Source organism: Artibeus jamaicensis, unplaced genomic scaffold (assembly GCF_021234435.1).
Source record: "Artibeus jamaicensis isolate MK-2021 breed Jamaican fruit bat unplaced genomic scaffold, CSHL_Jam_final contig_196, whole genome shotgun sequence".
Taxonomy (NCBI): domain Eukaryota; kingdom Metazoa; phylum Chordata; class Mammalia; order Chiroptera; family Phyllostomidae; genus Artibeus; species Artibeus jamaicensis.
Genome location: NW_026521401.1, coordinates 5,055,843 through 5,082,238, shown reverse-complemented (window position 1 = coordinate 5,082,238; position 26,396 = coordinate 5,055,843). Strand labels below are relative to the sequence as shown.

General features: G+C 41.3%; 1 protein-coding gene across 2 annotated transcripts in view; it reads right to left on the bottom strand.

The window, feature by feature from the left end:
- POU2F3 (POU class 2 homeobox 3) overlaps positions 1-21,598 on the bottom strand; it is a 57,188-nt gene extending 35,590 nt beyond the window's left edge. For both annotated transcript variants that reach the window (XM_037167972.2, XM_037167973.2), the window contains exon 1: positions 21,024-21,598. In XM_037167972.2, the coding sequence (XP_037023867.2) occupies positions 21,024-21,119 (96 nt within the window). In that variant the 5' untranslated portion in view covers positions 21,120-21,598. The remainder of the gene's footprint in view (positions 1-21,023) is intronic.
- Positions 21,599-26,396: the final 4,798 nt, after the last annotated feature.

Below are 26,396 nucleotides of genomic sequence, written 5' to 3'. Positions count from 1 at the left end.
AGGACAACTAAAATGGCATAATCAATAATATATATTAAAAAATAAAAACAAGAATAGTCATCTAGTAGGATTGGAGGTCCTTGTCTATTGTATTCCCATGACATCCCAAAGTAAGGCACCTCTTATGGCCATTTGATATCAGGCCAGCTCTGACAGCAGTGGGGTAGAAAATCTTCCATGTGACATACTTTAAACACAGGTCTCCTCTTTCATAAAAGTCTCCTTTCCAGTTCAGTTTAGTTCAACATTTAGTATGCACCTGTTGTATACCAAAAGAAACTAGGGACACAAGGATGAATAGGAACTGTACAAATTAATAAGAAGATGGCAAGTAAAAAAACAATCAGAAATATGTACAGTCATAGCAGGGAAATGTTATAATTTGCTTTGTCAGAGGATATGTAGAGAAAGAAGAAAATATGTAAAACATCATAAAAGAAAAGTACTGAGCAGCCCAGAAGATGGTAAAAAAGGGCATGCCAGGAAGTAGGAGCAGCATGTCCAAAGTCACAGAAGGTAAAATGGCACTTCATGTTTAGGAGGACCAATCAGTTCAGCAGTGCTACAGCCTATGGTGGGAAAGGCCTGGGCCTGTAGCCAAGATTTGACAACAGAGCCTTGTATGTCATGGAAAGGACTTTAGATGACTCTGGGAGCCAAATGTAACTAGAGTAAAGTGGAATAACATAGTGAGCTTTTTTTTTTGTTTAGTTCAACTATGCTAACAGCTGTGTGAAATATGGATTTGAAGAGAGTGCAATTATAAACAGGGAAACTAATGAAATAGCTGTTTATTGCAATAGTCTAGGTAAGAATTGGTGAGCACATACTTAAGGCCAAAAGAACAAAAATGAATCTGGGGAGACAGAGGAAGATTATTTTGGATAGAAAATGTTTCCACCCCTACCAGTTTATCCTTTATAACAAAGGACTCTATTTGAGGAATTATCTGTGGAAATGCCTGCAGAACTGAAAGGATACAGAAGAGAATTTGAAAGACCATAGCCCACCAGACTGTTAATGACAGATGGAGTGGATGGCATTCAGGGCCTAGAAGATATTTACTTTCTAAATCACATTTTTCTGCAGTGTTCAATTTTTAAAAGCTAATTATTCATTTTAAATTAGAAAAATAGTAAGCACTGAAAGTTTTATATATGTGTATAGAACTTTTTAGTTTACAAGGTGGTGGTGTTTTTCTTTTGCTGGTGAAGGGATGTCATGAGAAATTTAGGGGACATTATCTAAGTAAACAAACATTTATGCAGATATGTATAGATTGTGTATATGCATGCATATTTTTAATTATTTTTAATATATTTTATTGATTATGCTATTACAGTTGTCCCATCCCCCCCCTTTATTCCCCTTTACCCTGTATACCCCCTCCCACCCACATTCTCCCCCACTTTAGTTCATGTCCATGGGTTATACATGTAATTTCTTTGGCTTCTACATTTTCTTTTTTTTTTTTAAATATTTTATTTATTTATTTTAGAGAAGAAGGGGGAAGGAGAGAGGGAGAGAAACATCAATCTATGGTTGCCTTTTGTGCGTCCCCTGCTGGGAATTGGCCTGCAGGGAACCGGCCTGCAACCCAGGCATGTGCCCTGGACTGGGAATCGAACTGCGATCGTGTGGTTCGCAGGCCCGCGCTCAATCCACTGAGCTACACCAGCCAGGGGCTTCTACATTTTCTATACTATTCTTAATCTCCCCCTGTCTATTTTCTACCTACCATTTATGCTACTTATTCCCTGTACATTTTCTCCCTTTCCCCCCTTCCCTTCCCCACTGATAACTGTCCATGTGATCTCCATTTTTGTAATGCTATTCCTGTTCAAATTGTTTGCTTAGTTCATTTTTGGTTTTGTTTTTTTTTTAGGTTCAGTTGTTGATAGTTAAGAATTTGTTGTCATTTTACTGTTTGTACTTTTGACCTTCTTTTTCTTAGATGAGTCCCTTTAATGTTTCATATAATAAGGGCTTGGTGATGATGAACTCCTTTAACTTGACCTTATCTGGGAAGCACTTCATCTGTCCTTCCATTCTAAATGATAGTTTTGCTGGATAGAGTAATCTCGGATGTAAGTCCTTACCTTTCATGACTTTGAATACTTCTTTCCAGCCCCTTCTTATCTGTAAAGTTTTATTTAAGAAATCATCTGATAGTCTTATGGGAACTTCTTGGTAGGTAACTGTCTCCTTTTCTCTTGCTACTTTTAAGATTCTCTCCTTGTCTTTAATCTTGGGTGATGTAATTATGATGTGCCTTGGTGTGTGCTTCCTTGAGTCCAACTTCTTTGGGACTCTCTGAGCTTCCTGGACTTTCTGGAAGTCGATTTCCTTTGCCAAATTAGGGAAGTTTTCCTTCACTATGTTTTCAAACAAGTTTTCAATTTCTTGTTCTTCCTGTTCTCCTTCTGGTACACCTATGATTTGGATGCTGGAACATTTAAAGTTGTCCCAGAGGTTCCTGAGCCTCTCCTCACTCTTTTGAATTCTTGTTTCTTCATTATGTTCTACTTGAATGTTAATATCTTTTTTCTGTTCCAAACCAGTGACTTGAGTCCTGGTTTCCTTCCCATCACGTTGGTTCCCCGTACATTTTCCTTTATTTCACTTTGCATAGCCTTCACTTTTTCCTCTATTTTTCTACCATATTCGATCAATTCTGTGAGCATCCTGATTACCAGTGTTTTGAACTCTGCACCTAATAGGTTGGGTATCTCTTTGCCACTTAGTTGTATTTTTTATGGAGCTTTGATCTGTTCTTTCACTTGCCCCCCCCCTTTTTTGGTCTCTGTGAGCCTGTTATGTAGTAAGAAGCCAGGGTGGGGCAACATAGTCCCTGCCTTGTGGTACTGTATGTGGGGTAAGAGTCTGAGATGGAACAATGCCACTTGTTCAGCTCTTGGCCAGCTTTCAGTCACTTCTGCCACTACCCACAAGCAAATTGAGCTCTTCTGGTGCTGATTCCTGGGTGAGTGGGTTTGTGTACATTCTAGAATCCTGTTGGTCTCTCCAATGAAATCTCCTGAAGCTGGCAATTTCTCCTGCCACCTCAACCCCCACAGGTTTTTTCAATCAGAGGTTTTGAGGCTTTGTTTCCCCACTCTGGAATCCTGGATTATGCAGTCTGTCTCACTCCCCAGTTGTTTCTACTTGTTTATCCCCATGCAAATGTGGGACTGCCCGCTCTACCAGCTGCTGCCTTGCTGGCCCTGGTCCTTTAGCCACCACCTTGCTGCAAGTCCTCTCCACCACAACTGCCAGTTTCTGCCCCTCATATGCCTCCACCTTGTCTGGAAGTCCATATATTTTTTAAAGTAATAACTGGAAATCTAACTCATTCTCTCACTGTATCCTAAGGTGTGGCTTTCAGCAGGCAACACCTGGGATCTGGCCTGCATACCTCACATATATTTTCATGATGTTCTATAGTTTACAAAGCACTTTAAAACACATCATTTTGGTTCATGTTCAGAATATTCCCATGATAATGAAAAGGCAGTTAATGTTATTACTATTTTACAGTGGAAGAAAGCGAGGTTCACAAAAGAGTAGCAAATTTATCCAAGGTATGTGGCTAGCTACTGGGATAGCTATGATTTGAACCCAAGTCATTTAAAATTCAACAAATCTTTCCAATTCCTAGGATTTTCTGAGTAAGCCTTCCCAAATAAATGGATTTTCAAAGCCATTAAAATCTCTCCCTATAGCTCCAAAGCCTTTGTTTTAGTTTTGGATATATATTTATTGGTTTCACTTTTGAATAGAGATCTTGCTGAAAGCTATTATATACAGAACTATTTTCCCTTAAAGAGCACCTGAAAGATAATTAAGTCAATGACTCAGCGGTAACTGTGAACTCCTTTCAAAAGCAATCATGCCCTTTGGGAATACTGAAGTGTTTGGTCTTAGCTGGCTGTAGCCTTAAATTGCTTTTATTTTTATTTTTTAATTAAAAAAATTTTTTATTGATTATGCTGTTACAGTTGTTCTATTCCCCCCTTCATTCCCCTCCACCCTACCCCCCATCCCCACCATTACCCCCCTTTAGTTTATGACCATGTGTCTCAAGTCCTTTAGATTCTATATTTCCCATGCTATTCTTGCCCCCCTCTATTTTCTATTTACTGTCTATGTTACTTATTTTCTGTACCTTCTCCCCCCTTCTCCTCCTCCCACTCCCCTGTTGCTAACCCTCCTTGAGATCTTCATTTCTATGTTTCCACTCCTGATCTAGCTGTCCTTTTAGTTTGCTTTCATTTTAGGTGTGGTTGTTAATAACTGTGAGTTTGTTGTCCTTTCACTGTTCATGTTTCTTTAACTTCTTTTTCTTCGATAAGTCCCTTTAACATTTCATATAATAAGGGCTTGGTGATGATGAACTCCTTGAATTTGATCTTATCTGAGAAGCACCTTATCTGTCCTTCCATTCTAAATGAAAGTTTTGCTGGATAGAGCAATCTTGGTTGTAGGTCTTTGGATTTCATGACTTGGAATACCTCTTTCCATTTCCTTCTTGCCTGTAAGGTCTCTTTTGAGAAATCAACTGACAGTCTGATGGGGACTCCTTTGTAGGTGACTGTCCCCTTCTCTCTTGCTGCTTCTAGGATTCTGTCCTTCATTTTAATTTTGGCTAATGTAATTATGATGTGCCTTGGTGTGTTCCTTCTTGGGTCCAACTTCTTTGGGACTCTCTGAGCTTCCTGGATTTCCTGGAAGTCTATTTCCTTTGCCAGATTGGGGAAATTCTCTTTTATTATTTGTTCAAATAAGTTTTCCACTGGTGGCTGTGCCTTTCCCCCTTCTGGTACCCCTATAATTCGGATGTTGGAGTGTTTAAAGATGTCCTGGAGGTTCTTAAGACTCTCCTCATTTCTTTGAATTCTTGCTTCCTGACTCTTTTCTGTTTGGCCATTATTTGCTTTCTTCTGGTCCACTCCATTGATTTGAGTCCCAGTTTCCTTTTCATTGCTATTGGTTTCCTGTGAAATTCCATTCATTTCAATTAGTTTCGCCTTCATATATTTGTCTAATTTGTGGCTATAATCAACCAGTTCTGTGAGGATCCTGATGACCAGTGTTTTAAACTGTGCGCCTGAGAGTTTTGCTATTTCTTCATCGCTTAGATCTATGGGCTCTGGGGCTTTGAGAACTTGCGACATTTTTGGTCTGTTCTGGCCCTTTAAGTGCGAGAAGTGGTGCATTGGACTCCCAGGTCCCTGGGTTGTGCTGCTGTACGTGGGGGCGTGGTCAGAGCGGGGAAATGGCAGCGCCCTCTACTGCTGCTAGCCAGGGGGACTGCCGGACCGCCGGGCCCCAGTCCAACCGCCCACTCCCTCGCCTGTCTGCTCGCGCACAAATGGGCGACCACAGTCAACACACAGCACCGCTTCCCGGCTGTCTCCTCCGTGGTTGCTGGCCTGGTGGCTCGCTCGGTCGCTCACTAGGTCCAACCCTGCACCTGGATTCTGCGCGCCTGGATTCCGCGCGCCTGGATTCCGTGCCTGAGTCCGTCTGACCGAGTCCTCCTGTGCAACCCCTTACCAGCCGCTGGTTTCACCCCTTACCGGTCAGGCTGAAGAATTTGTTGTTAACGGACTTCCGAAAAGTTCAATTTTCCGTGTTCTGGCTGTGTTTTCTGTTGCTAATATTCAGTTGTCTCTAAACTTGGTTGTGTGAGAAGGCACGGCACATCCACCTATGCCTCCATCTTGGCGGAAGTCCAGAATCTAAATTGCTTTTAATTTTTTTATTTTCCAGCTTTGTTTTAACAAGGTTTTTTACTTCTTTATCACAACCTGGATTTTTTTGTTTTCATTTTTTAATCTTGCTTCTAACAGCCCCCTACTCCACCTCAAATGTGCAGCTTTTATTTGCTAAGGGTTGGATAAGACAGATAAGTAAACTTGTGACAACTGTTCCTAAAATAAAAATTTAAGGCTCTGTGAAAGGGTTTGACTTGAGGTCTCATTTTGCTTCCTTTTAATTCTCAGCTGAGCTCTAAACAGGCAAGGCTACTGGCTCTTAGAATAAGTGAGGCACTGAAGAAGTTCTATTATCTTTCTGTAAGAATGGGCTTGCCCTCTGGTTTAATTTCTATTGAGTACATATCTATCTTGTTGCCCTTATTATCCTGGGACAAGGCTCCAAGCATAATAGTTAGTTAAACCCACACATTTGACAGTGTAAGCTGTTTTCTATGGCTGGGGAGCAGTATAGCAAATTTGTTACTAAAAGTCCTGGTAAATTTGAGCCAAGGGATTCTCTGAAAATATATGAGGTCTATCCAGAAAAAGTCCAGACATTATTAATATAATGAGAATGGTTTGCACAACACTGATGTAACCTGGCAGCCAAGGAGAGTGGACTGAAATGTACATGTCTGAACAATGACAACTTCACTGTACTAGTCAGTGGGGGTTGTAAACCCCATTGAGTGAGCATGTGTATTGTGTGGCCATCCCATTCAAAATGACTGAGTGCATATAGAGTAACAAATCTGCATCAAATTTTGTGTTAAGCTTGAACGTTCCTCTGCAAACTATTTAGATGATTCAAAAGGCTGCATCTATGGGCAACTGGTGATTGGCAACTTCATCACAACTCACCCACTCATGTATCATGTCTTGTGCAGAGTTTTTTTGTGAAACATCAAATCACCAGGTGACTCAGGCCCTCTACAGCCCAGATTTGGTGCACTGTGACTTCTGGCTTTTCCCCAAACTACAATCACCTCTGAAAGGGAAGAGATTTCAGACTGTAGATGAGATTTGGGAAAATACAATGGGTCAGCTGATGGCACTTGGGAGAACTGTATGAGGTCCCAGCATACCTACTTGGAAGAGGACTGAGGCATCACTGTGCTACATATAATGTTTCTTGTATCTTGTATCTTCTTCAATAAATGTCCCAATTTTGCCCATTGAATGGCTGGATACTTTCTGGACAGGCCTGAATGTGTTTCCTTACATACAACTTCTGATTCTTATCCAGGTCTCATATATGAAGATAATTATTCTGCACATTTACTACCTAGAAGACTTATGTTGCTTACTCTGCCTGCTTGGCACAGAGCATTAATGCCTATCATTCGGAAAGTGCTTATTAAGTGTATGAAGAATATGCATAAATACTTTTAACAATCTTAGAATATAGAAAACTGGGTTTCAGAGAAGACAAGTGTTTTCTCAAAGGCCATATAGCCAGGAAGTTGCAGAACTTGCATTTGAACTTGGATCTGACTGGATTCAGAATCAACTCTTTTCATCATATCACATTGACTTAAAAAGTCATGACCAGCTAGACTCATTTCCTTTCATATAGGGCTCTTACAAATGAAGATCAAGTGAATGCTATAATTATTGTATAATGTATATATGTATTGTACCCAGAGGTCAAGATGGAGTCATATGGGCTGAGATAGGTTTGATTGATAATCAGTCATTGTCATCCGGGGGGACATTTCCAATGATTGGGTGAAGATGTAGCAGGCTTAGTTATAAAATCTCAGTATGAGGAGCAGAGATAGCTAGTACCTTGTACAAAGACATCAAAATGTTTTTTAGAGCTTGAAAATATAAAAGGAAGTGAAGAAAGTAATAAGATAGAACATAAGAGCAAATGTAACACTCCTTAGAATATGAAAATTAACTGTGTAAGTGAAGGCAATAATTTATGTTTAAAAGACTTGAGAGGTGTTAACTGACTCTAAGAGCACATAAGTTGACAGTGTGATATAATTATCACTACAAAAATATTTGTACAACAGGCTAATGGAAGTAAAATAATAAGGGAGATTCCCCTATTTTACCATGGAAGTTATATGAGGACAGGACTACTACTGTCTTATCTGTTCCTGGACAACTGGAATCAGGACACAAAAAGGTTTAGTGCTTACTCAATAAAAATTTACTGTATGTGTACATAAAAGTATAAACAAATGGTTCCCCTGTGTTCTGGTCTAGCTTGATGTCATCTGAGCATTGAATGTTGTACACTTGTGGATTCTAAAGATGGTGAATGGCTTATTGAAAGATATGCATATAAGAAGACATTATGGCACAAACACAATGTGCCATAATGGAGTTTTCAAGGAGTTTATCATAGTATTCGTAAAACATATTTGAGGCAATCTAAATGTCCATTGATAGGACAATGGAAAAATAAAATTACATTAAAATAGTAGATTATTAGTGGTCATTAACAAAAATAATAAAACTTTATATGTACTGCCATTAACCAATCTATAAATTTTATTTGTAAATTTAAAAAGAAAGTTGCACCCTAGCTGGTGTAGTTCAGTGGATTGAGCACAGGCTGTGAACCAAAAAATCACTAGTTAGATTCCCAGTCAGGGCACGTGCCTGGGTTGTGGGCCAGGTCCCCAGTGCAGCCATATGAGAGGCAACAACACTTTGATGTGTCTCTCCTTCTCTTTCTCCCTCCCTTCCCCTCTCTCTAAAAATAAAATAAACTCTTTTTTAAAAACAAAAAGGAAGTTGCACACAGCACAATGTGAAGGAACCCCCACAAAACTGGAATTATCTTCTGGTGGGCAGGCCCCTTGTAGTATAGGTTTCCCCAGCTAGGTGACTTCTTGGAACCTATCTGTATCAGTGTATTAGCTGGCCTTGTTGTGAGAAGCTGTGTTTAGCTACAGTGAATTTTTTTGAAGACTCAGTGCATTTGCCCTTTTAATGATGGGTGATCTATGAGTTCACCTGCCCACACCATGCTGAATGTTCAGCAGCTTTTGACCAAAAATAGCATGACCCCATCCCCCAACCTCGCTATTCACTCAATCTTGCCCTGAGCAACTTTTCTGTTTGTTTGTTTCCCCAGATGAAAAAAGTCTTTAAAGGGAAACATTTTGCTGATGTGGAAGAGATGAAACAAAAAATGGCAAAAGAACTAAAAGGCATTAAAAATCAATGAGTTCAAAAATTGTTTTGAGCAGTGGAAAAAACATCTTGATAGGTGTATTGCATCAAATGGAGAGTACTTTGAAGGCAACTGAAGTTCAAACATGCAAGAAAAAATACACAATTTTTTACAAATAAATTCTGAGGGTTTTGGGGGGTAACTCTCTGTATATATGCATATTGTACATATATGCATTTTTAAAACCCTACAAATATTTATACATTTTCACTTGTACCCATATTCATGTGAATGCAGAGAAAGAAGTCTTCTAGACATATATGTATACATACACATGCACATACACACCCTACACTGATACTATACTGATAACAGAAGTTATCTCTGGGGACACTGCTGAGGCTGAACAAGGATCTAAAGTCTTCTTTTTAAAATCTCTATTATTAGATCCTGGCTGGGAAGATGGCGATGGAGTAAGATGCAGCTGATGCTAGCTCCTGTGCTCAAGGGTGAAAATCCTGGCAGATCTATAAACAGCACAATAAACCATCGGTTACCAGCATTTATGAAATTAAAAGACCAGAGATTGTGACCGACGCTGAAACACCAGACGGTGGCAGAGTCAGCTACTGGAGCTGGGTCTCACGCAGCCCCTGTGCTGCCATCAGAGCAACAGGCCTTGGAGCCGGGGAGTCAGGTACGGGAGCCGGACATTCCAAGCCCCTGTGACGGTCCTGGGAGACAGAGGAGTCAGGAACTGGAGCGGAGACATTCTCGGCCCTTGTGCCGATGCCATAGCTACCGGCCTGGGCAACGGAAGGGTCAGTTGCAGGAGCTGGGACATCAAAGGCCCCTGTGACGCCACCATAGAGACAGGCCTGGGCCCTGAGGAGCCAGCTACAGGAGCTGGGTTGTTCTCAGCCCCTGTGCCACTGCCATAGCCACGGGACTGGATGCCGGGGAGTCAGCTACGGAAATTGGGACACTCCAAACCCCTATGACGACCGTGGGTGGCAGAGGAGCCAACTACGGGAGCCAGGACGTCCTCAGCCTTTGTGCCACTGCCATAACGACTGGACTGGACGCCAGGGAATCAGATACGGAAGCCAGGACACTCCAAACCCCTGTGACGGCCCTGGGCGACAGAGGAGCCCGCTACGGGAACCGGGACATTCTCAGCGCCTGTGCCGCTGACATAGCGACGGGACTGGACACTGGGGAATCAGGTATGGGAGTTGGGACATTCTAAGCCTCTGTGCCACTGCCATAGAGACAGGACTAGACGCCGGGGAGTCAGGTACGGAAACCGGGACACTCCAAACCCCTGTGACGGCCCTGGGCGGCAGAGAGAGCCAGATACGGAAGCTGGGACATTCCCAGCCTCTGTGCCGCTGCCGTAGTAACGGGCCTGCATGCTTGAGGAGGTGGCTACTAGAGCTGGGACATTCAGCAGTGGTAGGCGACCAACGCAGGGACCAGCGCCAGGACCAGCATGAGTGTAGGTGGAGACGAAGAACATCAAGAAACTTCAAGGAGTCTACACCACTGAACTTCACAAGGATCATACCACAGAAGTTTACACCATAAAACCAGGGTTTCAGAACAGATCAATTTTAGAAGCAGAGACTAACAAGAAGAGTCTCAAACAATGGGAAGACAAAGAAACAATCCCCAAATGAAAGAAAAAGCAGAAACTTCAGAAAGAATGTTAGATGAAATAGAGGCTGATCAACTATCAGATAGTAAATTCAAAGCACTGGTTGTTATGAAGTTCAAAGAGCTCACAGAAACTACAGGGGAACTATAATGATCTCTCTGCAAACTACAGCAACATGAAAAAGGAAATGGAAACTATCAGCAAGAGACAAGAGGAAATGAAGAATACAATTCCGAATTGAATAACACAGTAGAAAGTTTCCAAAGTAGGATAGATGAAGCGGAGGATAGGATTAGTGAGTTGGAGGACAAGGTAGAAAGCATCTCACAGAAAGAGCAAGAAAATGAAAACAGCCTCATAAAGAATGAAGAGGGATTAAGAGAAATGCAGGACAATATGAAATGTAATAATATCCGAATAATAGGAACACCAGAAGGAGAAGAAGAACAAGGGATAGAAAACGTATTTGAACGAGTAATGAGAGAAAATTTCCCTAATTTGATAAGAGAAAAAGTCTCACAAATCCAGGAATCACAGAGAGTCCCAATCAAGAGGAACCCAAGGAGGCCCACTTCAAGACACATCATCATCAAAATGGCAAAATTCCAAGACAAAGAGAGAATCTTAAAGGCAGCAAGGGAGAAAAAAGAAATAACATACAAGGGAGCCCCAATAAGGTTAGCTACTGACTTCTCAATGGAAACACTTCAAGCAAGAAGAGAATGGCCAGAAATATTCCAAGTAATGAGAATCAGGGGCTTACAACCAAGGCTACTTTACCCAGCAAGGCTCTCAATCAAGATAGATGGCCAAATAAAGAGTTTCCAAGACAAAAGAAGCCTGAAAGAATACGCCTCCACCAAACCAGCTCTACAAGAAATACTAAAAGGACTGCTTTAAGAGAAGGAAGAAAAAGAGAGAGACAATGAGAAGTACAGGTATAAAAATGACAATGAATAAGTACCTATCAATAATAACCTTAAACGTAAATGGATTAAATGCTCCAATCAAAAGACACAGAGTAGCTCAATGGATAAGAAAGCATGACCCACACATATGCTGCCTACAAGAGACCCACCTCAGGACAAAAGACCATCACAGACTAAAACTGAAAGGCTGGAAACAAGTTTTCCAAGCAAACGGACAAGAAAAAAAAGCTGGGGTAGCAATTCTCATATCGGACAAAATAGACTTCAAAAAAAGGGCCATAAAGAGAGACCCAGAAGGTCACTTCATTATACTCAGGAGAAGAATCCACCAAGAAGACATTAACATTGTAAACATATATGCACCAAACATAGGGGCACCCAAATATATCAAGAAAATCTTAGAGGACTTCAAGAAAGATATTGACAGCAACACATTTATAGTAGGGGATTTGAACACCCCACTATCAAAAATGGACATTTCTTCCAAACAAATTATCAACAAAGATATTGTGGCATTAAACAACACCCTAGATGAAATGGACTTAACTGATATACATAGAGCCCTTCATCCCAAAGAAGCTAAATACACATTCTTTTCAAATGCACATGGAACATTTTCAAAGATAGACCACATGATAAGACACAAAACGAGCCTCAAAAAATTCAAGAAAATTGAAATCGTACCAAGCATCTTCTCTTACCACAAGGGACTGAAATTAGAAACCAACCCCAAAGAAAAAAACCCAAAGCACCCAAAATCATGGAGACTGAATGGTATGCTATTAAACAACAAATGGGTCGAGAATGAAATTAGGGAAGAAATCAAAACGTTTCTGGAAACAAATGAAAATGATCTCACAACAACCCAAAACTTATGGGACACAGTAAAGGCAGTCCTGAGAGGGAAATTTATAGCAATACAGGCCTACCTAAAGAGGATAGAAACATTTCAAACAAACAACCTAACCCTATGCCTGCAAGAACTCGAGGAACAACAACAAAGACAGCCCAGAGCAAGCAGAAGGAAGGAAACAACCAAGATTAGAGCAGAATTAAATGACATAGAAACTAAAAGCACAATTTTAAGGATCAATGAATCCAGGAGTTGGTTCTTTGAGAAGATGAACAAAATAGACAAGCCTTTAAGTAGGCTCATCAAGAAAAGAAGAGAGAGGACACAAATAAACACAATCAGAAACAAAAAAGGAGAGATTACAACTGATACCACAGAAATAGAAGGGATTGTAAGAAATTACTATGAAGAACTGTATGCCAAGAAATTTGAAAACCTAGGGGAAATGGACACATTTCTAGAAAAATACAATCTTCCAAAACTCAGTGAAAAAGAAGCAGAAAATCTAAACACACCAATAACAGCAAAAGAAATTGAAGCAGTAATCAAAAAACTCCCATCACACAAAAGCCACGGACCAGATGGTTTCACCCGAGAATTCTACAAAGCATTTAAGAAACAGTTAACCCCTATTCTCCACAGACTATTCCAAAAAATCCAGAAGGATGGAAAACTCCCAAATTCTTTTTATGAAGCCAGCATCATCTTAATTCCAAAACCAGATAGAGACACAACAAAGAAAGAAAACTTTAGGTCAATATCGCTGATGAACATAGATGCTAAAATCCTCAACAAAATATTGGCAAATCTCATCCAACAATATATCAAAAAGATCATACACCATGATCAAGTGGGATTCATCCCAGGGATGCAAGGATGGTTCAATATTCGCAAATCAGTAAATGTAATACATCACATAAACAAAAGCAAAGACAAAAATCACATGATCATATCAATATGCAGAAAAAGCTTTCGATGAGGTACAACACCCATTTATGATAAAAACACTCAGCAAAGTGGGAATACAGGGAGCATTTCTCAAAATAATAAAGGCCATATATGAGAGACCTACAGCCAATATCATACTCAATGGGAGAAAACTAAAAGCTTTTCCACTAAGATCAGGAACAAGACAAGGTTGTCCACTTTCACCACTTCTATTCAATAGGGTATTGGAAGTTTTAGCCACAGTGATCAGGCAAGAAAAGGAAATAAAAGGCATCCAAATAGGAAAGGAGGAAGCAAAACTGTCACTGTTTGCAGATGACATGATAGTGTATATGGAAAATCCTATAGACTCTACCCAAAAACTGCTCAAACTAATTAATGAGTTTGGCAAAACAGTTGGTTACAAAGTCAATATCCAGAAATCAAAGGCATTTTTGTATACCAACAGTGAATCAGCAGAAGCAGAAATCAAGGAAAAAATCCCATTCATTATAGCAAAAAGAAAAATAAAATATCTGGGAATAAACCTAACTAAGGAGGTAAAAAACCTGTATGCAGAAAACTACACAGCCCTGAAGAAAGAAATCGGGGAAGACACAAACAAATGGAAACATATACCTTGTTCATGGATTGGAAGAATTAACATCATCAAAATGTCCATACTACCCAAAGCAATATACAGATTCAATGCAATACCTATTAAAGTACCAATGGCATATTTCACAGACATAGAACAAACACTTCGAAAATTTATATGGAACCATAAACGAGCCCAAATAGCAGCTGCTCTTTTGAGAAAGAAGAACAAAGTAGGAGGGATCACAATACCTGATATCAAACTGTATTACAAGGCCACTGTCATCAAATCAGCCTGGTACTGGCATAAAAACAGGCACATAGACCAATGGAACAGAACAGAGAGCCAAGAAATCAACCCAACTCTCTACAGTCAATTAATATTTGACAAAGGGGGCAGTAACATAAAATGGAGTAAAGATAGCCTCTTCAACAAATGGTGTTGGGAGAACTGGAGAACTATGTGCAAAAAAATTAAACTTGAGCACAGACTTACACCATACACCAAAATAAATTCAAGGTGGATAAAAGACTTAAATGTAAGTTGTGACACCATTAAAGTCCTAGAGGAGAACATTGGCAAGAAAATCTCAGATATTTCATGCAGCAACTTCTTTACTGATATGTCCCCTAGAGCAAGGAATGTAAAGGAAAGAATAAACAAATGGGATCTCATCAAAATAAAAAGCTTTTGCGTGGCTAAAGAAAACAGTATTAAATTAGCAAGACAACCAACTGTATGGGAAAGCGTATTTGCCACTGATACCTCAGACAAAGGTTTAATCTCCAAAATATACAAAGAACTTACATGACTCCACTCTAAGAAGACACCCAACCCAATTAAAAAATGGGAAAAGGACTTGAATAAACACTTCCAAGGAGGACATACAGAACATTCAGAGACACATGAGGAGATGCTCAATATCGTTAGCTATCAGAGAGATGCAAATTAAAACCACAATAAGATACCACTTTACACCAGTCAGGATGGCTATCATAAACAAAGCAACAAACAACAAATGTTGGAGAGGTTGTGGGGAAAAGGGGTCCTTAGTTCACTGTTGGTGGGAGTGCAGACTGGTACAACCATTATGGAAAACAGTATGGAATTTTCTCAGAAAAATAAAAATCGACATGCCTTTTGACCCAGCAATTCCACTGCTGGGATTATATCCTAAGAATCCTAAAACATCAATATCAAAGAACCTATGCACCACAATGTTCATAGCAGCACAATTTACAATAGCCAAGAGTTGGAAGCAACCTAGGTGCCCATCAGTAAATGAATGGATCAAAAAATTGTGGTACATATACACAATGGAATTCTATGCAGCAGAGAGAAAGAAGGAGCTACAACCTTTGTAACAACATGGATGGAACTGGCAAGCATTATGCTGAGTGAACTAGGCCAGGTGCTGAAAGACAAATACCATATGATCTCACCTTTAACAGGAAGCTAAACAACAAAACAAACAAGCAAGCAGAAAAAAACAAAACAAAGACACTGAAATAGAGAAAAAGGGGATAGTGACCAGAGGGGAGAAGGAAGGGAAGTTAAGGGGAAAAAGGGGGAGGGATTTGGAGGAAAAATAGGAAGGACACAGGGACGAGAACTACGGGGGGTGGAAATGGGAGGGAGGTGGGGAGCAAGGGGCGGGAGAGGCTGGGATGGGAAAAATAGACAAAAAACTGTACTTGAAAAATAACTAAATAAAATTAATTATTAAAAAAATAAAAAATTAAATCTCTATTATTAAATTTTTTTACAACAAGAAAATATTTTGTATTATGTATATACTTGCTTTAAGTAAGGCAATCAGAAACTGAAATGTGAAATTGTTTAGGAAACTGAATATTTACATAGAAAGGCGAAGATTTTAGTGTCATAATTCTTCTCAAATATTAAAAGGCTGTAAAGTGAATATAAAAAATTATAAAATTTGCTACATTTTTTTAAAATATCACTGCAGCCAGAGAAAACTCAGTCGTAAGGCATTGTATTATGAATAAATGCCCTACCCAGCATAGAAGGAAGAAAGAAAAAAGCCTTGTGTCAGACATTAAAGATCTGTGGAGCTCTTGTACAGATGGAGGTCAGAGGAATTGATCAGAGGAATCAATGATCAGAAGAATTCTTCAGCTCTATGAGTCTATGTCTCTGACTCCCACTAGGCTTAGAGGCTCAACCCCATTTTATCTCCTTTTTTTAAAAGATTTTATTTATCTTTAGAGGGTAAGGGAATGATAGAGGGAGAGAAATATCAATGTCTGGTTGCCTCTCATGTGTCCCCTGCTGGGAAGTGGCCTGCAACCCAGGTATGTGCCTTGACTGGGAATTGAACTGTGATCCTTTGGTTCACAGTCCCAAGCTCAATCCACTGAGCTACATAAGCCAAGGCTTGTCTCCATTTTTAAAAATTTACTTGAAGAAAGAGGGGAAGAAAGACAGAAAGGGAAGGAAAGAAACATCCATTTGTGAGGGATGCATCAATCATTGCCTTTCATTCACCCCCAGCTGGGCCCTCAGCCCAGGCATGTGCCCTGACCAGGAATCAAACCCATGATCTTTCCGTTTGTAGGCTGGTGCTCAATTCACTGAGCCACACTAGACAGGACTGTCTCCATTGTTTATAAACAATAAAGTCATAGTGATATCAGGTGTCATTGGATACCTCAAACCACATGGTTTCTATTAAATGGTCAAATGTGGCAGCCCCAGGAATGCTATATTTCTCCCTAAGGAGCCTGTTTCTGGCTTCAACAAGTAGCTTGCTGCTGAACTGCCAACCTCAAAGAGTTTAGAAAAGTGGCTTGGTCAGAGTACTATGCAGACCCTGGATCCGTAGCGAATAGGTCCTAGCTCCCAGCAACCACTGAGCAAACAACTGAGCTGCCTCAGCTAAACAGCTCCTGAATGTTAGCCAGAAGTGGCAGGGTTGGAAAATATTTACCTGAGCTAACTGGATGGAGCTCACTGCACACTCTGTTTGCATAAACCCAACAAGCTTATCTTCCTGGGAAAGGAGGTGAATGCAGATAACTGGCTGAGAGAAAGACAACAGGGAGTAGAGCAGCATGAAGAACATAATACCCTACAAACTACAGAGATGGGCACCCAGAATGTAGGGAGGGTGGGTAGGCGGATAGGTTTATTTCAATTACCCATTAATCCATTTGTTTAGTAAACAGTGATTGAATGTGCACTCTGTGCCAGGCACTGCTGTACTATACTACTAAAATACAGATTCTTTCCTCAAGTATTTCACAGTCTGGGTGGGGAGGCAGACACACACAGCAGAAACTGGTCAAGGTGAAGAAGGTGGAAGGATGGTCCTAGTAGGCTACCTGGAAAACATGACATTTGAGCTGAATTTGCAAAGACAGGAAGATGGAAAGTAGGAGGAAGGGTAGGGATGGTGGCTGGCACCAGGGCTCATTCAAAACAGAATTAAGATATGGCTGTCTATTCCTCTGTTCCTTCCTACCTTCAGACACGTCCCTCATTTCAAAGAGAATTTTCATTGCTTCTTACAAGCACCCAGGTGGTACTTGAAAGTTGTTAGGACCTGGTAAAGAGGGGACCTGGAGGCATTTTGTGAAGTTGGACCCTCCAAATCCTGTTCTCTGAAAGGTTGGCCTGAGCAAGATGGGGCAGCCCACCCTAGAATGCTGGGACTTTGCCAAGTTCCTAATTTCTAGGCAAAGTCCCATATCCCTTGCTTTATGCCAGAAAAATGCCTGTCCCTCCCAGGCCCCTGGGCAAGGACAGACTCTGATGAGTGCCCCACTAGCCAGGAAGCTGCCTTCTGTGCTGTTAGGCTTAGTGTAAGGGGAAGCACCAAATCCTCAGAAAGGAAGTTGGTCCTGATTCAGACCAGAGAAGAAGACAGAACTAGACTCCTTGCCTTTGAGCAGCTAACTGCCTCCCCCTCCAGGCAGAATGTTGTCAACCCTTTCTGGCCTAATGTCTCTTGCCCTAACAACTCTATTGTTCCTCTTATCTCAACCTAGAGTGGGGCACAGAAGTACTCCACCACTGGCCCCTGCAGTAATCAACACTCATCCCTACTGATTGGGTGTTAATCTTTCCAAGCTTCAGTTTACAGTTATACAAGTGGCCCACGAAACCCACTTCCAAGTCATCAGATGAGCCCATCTATAGGGTTGGGCTAAAATTTTTAATGTCCTTGTTATGAATAACATACTCTCTTTGAGAAGATGGCATCAGAGGGGAAAAGCAAATTAATATATATAACTCACTATAAGCAAACTGTATTGAAGATCTTTGGCTCTAAATGACCATAAAAGACATGTTTTTTTCTTTGAAGAGATTCAGTCTAATATTCCTTTAAAAATCAGGCTCTCATGGTAAAGAAAAAAAATTTAGCTTACAAACTTTGACTTAAGTACAATATTTCTAAAACTGGAGCCAGGCTGATGTGAAATAAAGTAGCCAAAATAAATATTTGTGCGATAGCAATAATAACTCATGTTGATTAAGCATTCACTATGTCCCAAATACTTTATATTCAAGATCTCATTTAATTCCCTAAGAACACTACAAGGTTGATTCTATTATTTCTCCCCAGTATACAGAGGCAGAAATGGAGGCTTGGAGAGGGTGAGAGACAAGATTACACAACTCCTATTGGTAGAGCCAAATTCAAATCCAGGTCTGTGGAATGCCAAAGCTGGACTTCTGACCACTACACTGTCATCTGCAAGCCCAAAACAAAGGACACCCTGCAGCAGTCCACACCAATGAAGTCTGTGGAGGAAATAGAAGATACCAGTCCTGAGAGAGAGATGCTAAGAAAGAAAAGTGAAATAGGATGTGAACCAAGGATACTTGAGGTATGGGGGCCAAGGGGCTTTTAGTGGCCACACAGGAGAGATAGAGGGGCAACTTGACACTTTATCTAAACACAAGCAGCAGAGATCTAGGGGGCTATGGGTGGTAGTGGTGAGGGCAGCTGAAATTAGTAGAATAAATTGAATTTGGAGGCAACAGACCAGCAATGAATATAGTGTCTATTATCAAGTAGGCATTGGATAAGGATAAATTGAATAAGTCTCAGTTCTGCCACTTAATTCAAGTCACTTAACCATGTTGAGCCTGAGTTCATTTATGTTTCAAATAAGAATAATAACATACATTTTACACAGTTATTGTGAGAGGAAAAATCTGTTGGCTTAATGAAGTTTCTGAGAGAGGGATACGAAATGAGAAGTGATCTGGTTCATGAAGTGGGCACATAGAAACAGTTCCTGAGCCCTAAGAGTGACCTCCAAAGCCACTTTTGGGCTTGATTTTTCTGAGGTGGAAAAAGTTTATTTTCAGAAGCAGCAGTGATTCTGGGAGAAGTAGAATCTCCTGGTTATTAGAGTTGCCTTGACAGCCCTCAGACTAGAGGGTGAAGGGGGTAGGGGAGCAGGGGGCAAAGAGAAAGTCAGGTTCCACCCTCTGCCCTTCAGGCATGCACACAGGAAAACACTCCCCCTTGCACCTTTCTCACGCACAGGCCCAGGGAGGTGCTTCTCATGTGGCCAGGGGAACCCTCTGGGTGGGAACTCTTCTTTACCCCACCCTTTACCTGGCAATCTTTCCTGAGTGTGTAGATACTATCTCTACCAACCCAGCAGGCAAGCCCCAGCTGTGAAAAATCTGCAGGAGTCAGTATGGGTGAGAGGGCTCTGGAAACGTGGAAAAGTACCTGTACAAATGTCAAATGAGGGGCTTCGAATAACTTAGATCATGTCTCATTTGCAAGAGTGTGCTGCCTCTGAAAAGCAACTTGGTACAGTGCAGTCAGACAGGCCTGTTGTATATCTGGGCTCCACCTTGGGTAAGTTACTTAACCTCTCTGGGCTATATAGTTTCCCCAGCTACATAATGGGAATAATAATGCTTACCTCACCAGGCTGTCATAAGTATTAAGTAATATCAAGTAAGACATAACTTTATGTAAAGTGTCTGCCACATCCCATCATCCTTGGTTTGAATCCTGGCTCTAAGCAAGTCCCTTGACCTTTCCCAGCCTCAGTTTTTTCTATAAAATTATTATTATAAAAGCCCCTGCTTGAATAATGGCCTGCAAAGTTGTCAAAAGAGACTCTGCAGATGTGATTAAGGTTAAAAACATTGGGATGGGGAGACTAGTCTGAATTATTCGGGTGAGCTCAATCTAATCGCGTGAGTCATTAAAAATGAAGTCTTTCTTTTCTGGATGTCATTAGAAAGAGGTGGCAACAGAAGGGTCATTAAGGCAGGCAAAGAAATGGACTCTCCTGAGCCTCCAGAATAAGGCAGCCCGGCTGACAATGATTTTACCCCAGAAGACCCAAGTCCGACTTCTGACCTCCAGAAGTATAAGACAATAAATTTATATTGTTAAATAACCAAAAATATAAACAAACAAACTACTGCTCAGGGTTACAGTAAAGTGCAAATGGTATATTGCTTAAGGACTCAGTCCACCCAGAGCCTGTTAAAGTAAGGGCATTAATTCTTCTGGGATTGTCTGGGGCCAAATCCAGCTTCGATTTCAAGACCCCTGCTCCAGATCCTGCATGAGAGGGGGAAGAGTTGGTCCTGCTTTTAGTCTCACCAAAGGCAACTTCTGAAATATCCAAAGAAAACCCACTTTTGATTTTTGAAGCATCAAGGACAGGATTTAGACACTTTCCTTTCCCATTTGCATTCGCACTGCTCTCCATCTCACACCTGACTGAGCAGAGAGAAACATTTCATTTGCACTCCTTGTCTAGATGTATCCAGGGCCTTGTGCAAATGCTGAAGTCTGAATGAACTAAGCTTCAGATTCAATGTCCCAGAGGGGTTTTGTGGTGCTATCTGGGGGTTGTCTGGTAAACTAGGATTTACTAGGGACAGGTCTCTGGAGAACCTACAGCTCTTTCTGTTCCTACCTGCTCCTTACTGTCCTGTTCTCAACAAGGCTCAGTCCACATTGTACTGGGGCTGTTGCCCTGTCCACAAACAAGAAACAGTTGACATATGAACCTCAGGTCAAAGAGCCAAGAATGGCTGGCAAAGAAAGACAAATTCCCAGCTCTCCAGAAGCAAAGATACTTATCAAATGCTTCCCACTCAAGCTTGTAGGGGTGGGGAGGCTTAGATTGGCACATCATGGATCTCCGAAAAAATTACCTTTCTAGTAGCATCTGCAGCCCATTTAAACTGGTGCAAGCACAGCTCAGCAGCCACATAGGGAGAGAAGAGGAAATCAAAATTATGGGTTCTCATTCATCAGAAAATAATAGGAGCTAATATTTATTGGTCGATTACTGTATATCAGAGACTATTCTAAATTATTTATCTTAACTATAATGAATCCTTACAACATGCCTAGGAAGTAGACACAGCATAGGCAGAATTTAAAAATACAATTATTATTATATTATATTAACTACAGTGGGGATATACTTTTGAGAAGGGGAGGGTATTTAATCACCAATCATCTCATGCCTGAAAATTCTGTTATGTCTATCTAGTTACTCACCAAGTGTATTTCCTGTGGAGCTAGCACTGGTTTACATACTCCTTGTTATGACATTTTGAGGAACTTTTCAGACCTGTATCCCTGTTTGGATAGCAATTAAATTCTCTGAGGGCCGAGGCTATGTGTCTTATTTCTGGGGGCCCCTTCCCAGTGCTGGGAGAACTCCATTTTCCACTGCTTTGTATTTCTATGTGGAACATCTTGTTCTCTGCCTCTTGGTAGAGGTGACCTATCTCCCTGGTGGGTCTAGGTCACCTGTGCTTACTGAGGGCGATAGCAAGCCAGGAAATTATTTATGAAATTTGTGGGGTGGTTATTCTGGCTGTCTTAATAATAAGGAGGCTCTATTTGCATTTACTCAGCAGAGGGCAGGCATTCTGGACATCCTGTAATTTAGAAGACCGTATAAAATGAAAAACACTTGCTCATATCCCACACAACTTTCATATGACTTTCCAGTGTATCACCAGACATTTGTGCCACTAAATAGCCTGCCTATAATTATATGAGCCTAGAACCGAATTCCATGTTTATGCAAGCACAAAGTACTTTTGTACAACTTTAACATGCATTGAGTTTTTTTCAAGAATGGCATTTTCTGTATAAATTGGGGAAATATTACATTTTATTTTGTTAGAGGTTTACCAAGAGTTGTTTAACATTTTGGAAAATTATGGCTTTTGAATTGCCAATATAGCATACTAGTCAGTCTGTATTTGTGTCTGTCTCATTTATATAGGTGTAAGCATCCTACTATCTTGTTAAAACTTTGAGGGTGCCTACAGACTTACTTGCTGAAATACATGTTATTTCATTTAAAATTATTTTTCATTCTCTTTTTATGCAAATTAGAGTATCTCACTGATTTTTATTTGTTTTTCTCTAAATTTTATTCTAGGATACTAAAGGTGTTTTACAGAACCATTGTTACAAGGGACATTGGATCTGATAAGGCTAAAAAACGTGTTTTTGTTGTTGTTGTTCAATTATAGTTGTCCCACTTTTCCCCCCATTGCTCTCCCTTGTCCCATGGATTTAGAAGGAAGTGGGTATGTATGCCTTGACTCCTTCTGGGGCCTGTCTGTTGGCTAAAAGGGTACTTTAAGGTCTACTTTCCACCAGCTCTATCTGTACCTGGTGGATTAATTTAATTCTAGAGTGAGGTCTTTGAAAGCCCATTATGAATTTACATCAAAACCATATTCCCACTGCAGCTCTATCTGTGAGGCTCCTGTACCTATTTTTCAACTGTTTATGGTACTGGGGAGGGGAAATAAAGGATGAATAATATGTATCCACATTCAAAAACTGAACTCTACTGCTCAGGGTTGAGCAAAATGTGGTTTTCTAACTCCTTATCCTTCTCTCTCACTTAGCCTGCCTGTCCCCCCAATAATCCTGCCTCTACCTGTAAGTATGGGTCCAGAAACTGGATCCTGCAGCAAAGGTAAACAAGCCTCAGAAGACCCAGAGTCTCATGTCCTTAATTCTCATCCTCCAATGTCTTCCACAGGGATGTCTCAGGACTTCTCTCTGGGTTATTAAACCCACCATCTGGCTCTACTCATCTGCCTTGCTTTCTTAGACCCACGGAATGAGCCCCATGGGCATTATCATAGCACAGAGGTCCTCCCTGTCCTCTGCAATTTTCTGTATTTTCTTCCCACTGGATGGGTTTCCTGTGAGCAGGGACTGTGTTCTACTCCCCTCCGACTCTTCACTAAGCAGCTAAGTACAGATTTGTGGAAATAATGGCAAATGCAGGTAGTTAATAACTTCCCTTGCCCTCTCCTACTTAGCTGCTCTAAGGCTTTTAGGGGGAGAGTGGCTGGAGGAGGGAGCTTACTATGCTAACCTGCCAGCTTGAAGGTCTGACCCACCTCCCTAGTGTCTCTCTGGAAAAGCCTCGCCATTATTTTGAATCCTTAGAGAACTTTCCTTAGTAACAATTTTGTTGATTTTAGAGATGCCCCATTAAGCCAATTAAACACTATAAATCAATACACACCAGGAGCATCCAGAGAACCACAATAGTTCACTTTTTTTTAATGTAGAAAAATCTCATCTGATTTACAGCTAAATGCTGTGTAGGAGCTCACTGGTGCTATTACTCTGGACTAGCTGGCATGGGGTCCACAGAGAGGCACAGGAGGTAAGATACTGGTATATTGGTGCAGGTGAACTGAGAATGCTACCAACCTCAGGACTGAGAGAGAAACCATAGGACATTGGTACTCAACTTTGGGACAGGAACCTCATGAATAAGGATGCCTGCCAACTTGCTTCAGACTCTCTTCTGGCCTCAGATACTTTGGGGCAGTCTTCTAGCAAGATGGCATCCAAAACATAGCTGGAAACATTGTTCTGATCATGGCCCTGGATGATGAGGAGTTCAAAGCAGTGTGAGGCTCCCTAGGTGTTTGCCTGTCATTGTGGACTCTCCAAGATCCTTTAAATCAATTCTAATGTTCAGTGTCCTTCTAAAGTTAGCTTTTGGCTGGGAAATGAAACTGGAAAAACTCTCTGACAAGGAGAGCTGGCCCCTAGGCTCCTGAATTCACTAAAAGGGCACTTAGCCCTACCTTCCTTGCAGGGGAACCCTTCTCGTCTTCTAAGCTAAACCTTTCAGTGAGCCTGCTCTCTATCCATTTCTCTCTTTGCTGCATCTCCTATCTCTCTTTCCAGGTACACACCATCAAAGTCTCCCTTATCTTCCAAAAGCTTTTCTTCACACTGTCTCATTTCAGGTCAATACCTTTACCCCTTTGTCACCCCAGTCCTTGAAAGGGAAGTCATTGTCTCCATCATTTCCTTAACCTCTATTTACCCTTCAACTGCAGCAACCTGGCATCTGCTCTCACCACAGACACCAGGATAAGGCAATCACTATTTCCTTCAATGTTTAACCATAGTTCATTTTCAGGCTTTGGTGTCTACAGAATCTTTGCATGCTCTGACACTGTTGGCTATCCCCACCTTCATGAAAATCTCCCCTTTGTGAGTATGGTTTCACTTCCATCCCTCTCACAATTCCATCTTAGTCTCATCTATAGGCACCAAGTCCTCATCCTGTGCCTTATGTGTACCTTCTCCTCCAGAACTGCTTTTGGTCCTCATCCCATTCTGCACACCCTCCCTAGGTGACCTTACTTCCTCCCATCTCTTCAATTAACACAGTTCAATGGTGACTCTCGACTCTGCATTCTGACTTGTCTCCTGGACTCTAGTTCCAAATTTCTTACCACGTATTGTGCACTTATAGCCTATTATCTGCCAATCCTCCTCCCTCAGTCATCTGGACAAATTTGTCCTACTTCCTGGTCTGTTCATTGCTGGTTGCAGTACCACCAATGCTCAGCCATCTCAAGCTAGGAATCTAAGAATCACGCTGGAACTTTCTCTCTCCTCTGCTGCCCATGTCTAACCTATTGCCAAAATCCTCTTGATCTTATACCAGATATATCTGTCAAATATGGGTCTCTCCATGCCTACTGCCACAGTAATAATAACTGCAAATACTTATATAGTATACAAGGTGGTGCAAAAGTAGGTTGACAGTTGTATAGTTATATGTGGAAAATAATACAATAATTAATGTATAATAAGATAAGAATAAACTCTGTTTTTCCTGCTCACAACTATAAACCTACCTTTGCTCACTGTGTATATGTTCTAGACACTTCTCTAAGAGGTACACATATACATATGCTTACACTCACTCACTCATTTGACCCTTGCAATAACCCTGTGAGATAGGTATCATTATCCTTTCCATTTTATAGATGAAGAGAACAAGGGACAAAAAGTTGAAGAACTTCCCCAAAAAGTTTTGCACTTCCCTGACACAGTCAGGTAGTGCAAAACATAGAATTCAAACCCAGGCATCCTGGCTCTATGTTGGCATGCTTAACATCTTTGCTATAATCTCTTTCCTTAGCATTGCCTACTTCTTCATACTACAACAGCATTCCATCAGGTCTCTCTTGCATTGGTCTTTCATTCATCCTTCCCTCTCTCTTTACTCACACCCCCTTCTAATGAGCTCCCATTAAATGAAAATCGTCATGCTTGAAAATACCCACTACTTGAAAATGCTCCCTTCTGCCCACAGGATAAAATTCTTTGCTGGGCATTTAAAGTTCTTCATAATCTTTTTTTTCTTTTTCTACATTAAAATTTAATAAGGAGGGTAGCAGTAAACACACGAAATCGAGGGGTCAGGCTGGGCTGCCAATGTCATTAGCAGTGGCCACGGCCCCGCAAGTGTGAGCATCCCGGGGAAATGGGCCGTCAGCTCGGCGGGCAGGACATCCCGGTCGCAAAGCTCCGCACGGAGACACCATTCAGGTGGTGGAATCTCACTCAGGTGTGGGACATCTAAGGGGGCTTTATATGCGGTACCAACTGCGGTGAACATCTGAGGAGGGTCATCACCAGCGGCATCTCCACACGCAGGGCACCCATGGGTCCGCTCTCCCGGAGTAAGTCCCTCACACGCTGGGCGCAGTGGGGCTGGTCCACATCAGGGCACCAGAGTCCCTTCCCTCCCCGCCCGGGCTCCTCCTGAGGACTTCAAACTATGATCGCGCCCACTGCATGACTAACGAACAATAATCAAGAGAACTGTCCCAGGAAAAGAGAAACAGTCGCGAAACAGAATGTCTAGAGCCAACGTCCACGGTCAAAGTCTAACTCCCGCTCGTGCCATGGCCCCCGCGGACCGCCGTAGATCCCTGGGGGAGTTCTTCATAATCTTGTCCAACCCACAGCTCCAGCCTCATCTTTCACCATCTCATCGCATGCTGATCTTCTCAGTTTCCCTGAAGCCATGCCCTTTTACAATAGTGAGCCTTCACACACATTGTCTCCTATAACCTGACATATATATTCTTTCTGTCCCTCTCTGTCAGTCATATCCCCTACTTTTCTGTTGTAATCTACTGCAGATGTCTTCTCTTTAAGGGTATTGTCAGACAGTATCCCAGAGCTCAGGAATGTTGTATCTGTCACAGTATTCACTG